This window comes from Ammodytes marinus (genome assembly GCF_949987685.1).
Source record: "Ammodytes marinus genome assembly, chromosome: 16".
NCBI classification, from domain to species: domain Eukaryota; kingdom Metazoa; phylum Chordata; class Actinopteri; order Uranoscopiformes; family Ammodytidae; genus Ammodytes; species Ammodytes marinus.
The window spans coordinates 506,201-508,700 of record NC_137220.1 but is presented as its reverse complement, the minus strand read 5'-3'; the positions used below and the strand labels follow the sequence as shown (position 1 = coordinate 508,700).

At 40.8% G+C, this 2,500-nt stretch overlaps 1 protein-coding gene across 1 annotated transcript in view; it reads right to left on the bottom strand.

Moving 5' to 3' along the window:
* Positions 1 to 2,196, bottom strand: part of LOC307262933 (equilibrative nucleoside transporter 1-like) — a gene marked incomplete at both ends in the record, with an annotated part of 12,348 nt that extends 10,152 nt beyond the window's left edge. The window contains one exon of the mRNA XM_080043956.1: positions 2,171 to 2,196. Coding sequence (XP_079900082.1) covers positions 2,171 to 2,196 — 26 coding nt within the window. The remainder of the gene's footprint in view (positions 1 to 2,170) is intronic.
* Between the last annotated feature and the right edge of the window lie 304 nt (positions 2,197 to 2,500).

The following is a 2,500-nucleotide window of genomic DNA, read 5'->3' as shown; positions in this document are numbered from 1 at the left end:
TAATGTGTCCTATAACCTGGACAAGTCAAAGAAAGACAAACTGAAATCTTTTCAGGGAAAATTAGAAAAACTAAAAATACACAATAACCTACTTGCATAAATATGCACACCCTTAAACTAATACTTAGTTGAAGCACCTTTTGCTTTAATTACAGCACTCAGTCTTTTTGGGTAGGAGTCTATCAGTGTAGCACATCTTGATATGGCAATTTTGTCCCACTCTTCTTTGCAAAAACGCTCCAAATCTGTCAGATTGCGAGGGCATCTTTTGTGCACAGCCCTCTTCAGATCACCCCACAGATTTTCGATCGGATTCAGATCTGGGCTCTGGCTGGGCCATTGCAAAACATTAATCTTATTCTGGTGAAGCCATTCTTTGGTTGATTTGGATGTATGCTTTGGGTCGTTGTCATGAAGTTCCTCCTCATCTTCAGCTTTCTGGCAGAAGCCTGAAGGTTTGATGCCAATATTGACTGGTATTTGCAACTGTTCATAATTCCCTCAACCTTGACTAAAGCCCCAGTTCCTGCTGAAGAAAAACAGCCCCAAAGCATGATGCTGCCACCACCATGCTTCACTGTTGGTATGGTGTTCTTTGGGTGATGAGCAGTGTTGTTTTTGCGCCAAACATACCTTTTGGAAGGATGTCCAAAAAGTTCGACCTTTGTTTCATCAGACCATAACACGTTTTTCCACATGTTTGTGGGAGACTTCATGTGTGTTTTAGCGTAATGGAGGCGCGCTTGGATGTTTTTCTTTGACAGATAAGGCTTCCGTCTTGCAACCCTACCCCATAGCTCAGTTGCATGAAGAATACGGGAGATTGTAGTCACATATACCACACAGCCATTATCTGCCAGAAATTCTTGCAGCTCCTTTAATGTTGCTGTAGGCCTCTTGCTAGCCTCCCTCACCAGTTTTCTTCTGGTCTTTTCATCAATTTTGGAGGGACGTCCGGTTCTTGGTAGTGTCACTGTTGTGCCATATTTTCTCCATTTGATGATGACTGTCTTCACTGTGTTCCATGGTATATCCAATGCCTTGGAAATTATTTTGTAACCTTCTCCTGACTCATAACGTTTAACAATCAGATCCCTCTGATGTTTTGGAAGCTCTCTGTGGACCATGTCTTCTGCTGTGTGATGGGACTGAGAACATGTCTGGAAAAGCTTACTAGAACAGCCAAATTTTATTTGGGGTTAATCAGTTGAACTTTTAATCATTGCAGGTGTGTATGGACTCCTATTTTATATGGGTTTGAATGTGATTGGTTCATTCAAATCCCATTCACACCCCCAGTAATAAGAGGGTGTGTACACTTGTGCAGTCACCCTATTTCAGTTTCTTATTTTTTACTCCTCCCCCTTAAGATATTTCTGCAACTTTTCAATTGATTTGAACAGGTTAAATGTCATATTACTGGTGGATTTTTTTGTGAAATTATTAAACGGGTTCTTATTTTTTTACATCAAAAACGCAGGCATTTTAGTAGGGGTGTGTAAACTTTCTATTTCCACTGTATGTGGAAAAAAGATACAGTAGCTGGACAACAGAGTTCTTCTGCTTCGTTCCTCACACTGTATTTAAATGCATTCACTATATTACAGAGAAATATGTCCCGTAAAAGAAAAAGAGCTCCAAGCCCGTCCCAGAGGACCCTTCATAATATTTTATTTTATATTAATATTTTTATGGAAAATCCACGTGTCCTTCTTCAATAGCTTCTAATTCATCTGACCCAGTGTCTCCAAATTATTTGTTCACACAACATTTCTCAGATTTAGCCTCTTAATGTCCCTCTCAAAGTTCACCAGATTCATGCATTTCACTTTAAAAAGGTTAAAAAAATCTCCCGGGGGGGCATACCCCCGGACCCCCCTAAGAGGGTCTGAATCTCGGCTGTCTAATATCTTCACACAGCTGCACAGTGGAGGCACTAGCGGAAAACACTGGGTGTGTGGATGATATTTAACAAAGATCTATAGTTTCAGCAGCGCTAACATTGGAGAGGGGCCCCCAATCATATTTCGCTTAGGGCCCCATGAAGGTTTGGGCCAGCTCTGTGTGTGTGTGTGTGTGTGTGTGTGTGTGTGTGTGTGTGTGTGTGTGTGTGTGTGTGTGTGTGTGTGTGTGTGTGTGTGCAGTGTAAATCAAGTTGTTTTTCACTCACTTGTCTCTTGGCGAGGTTTCAGCCATGTTCCTTTGCTGTCCTGATAAACCAGACTCCACTCAACAGACAACTAACAAACAATAAAAGTCAATAAAATAAGTAAATAAAATAAGTCAATATAAAGTACATTGCATCACAAAGGCCAGAAGTAGATATAGATAAATACCTCTTACACTACGGCACATTGGTTTCCTCACAGCAGCTTCAGGTTATTACTGAGAACTGCAAGTGAATCTTTATGGACTGATCATCACATTATGATGACAGCTGTTTGTCATGGACTCTTCCCTGATGTAATGTGTTGAATTACAACAGGTAAATCCCATTGAG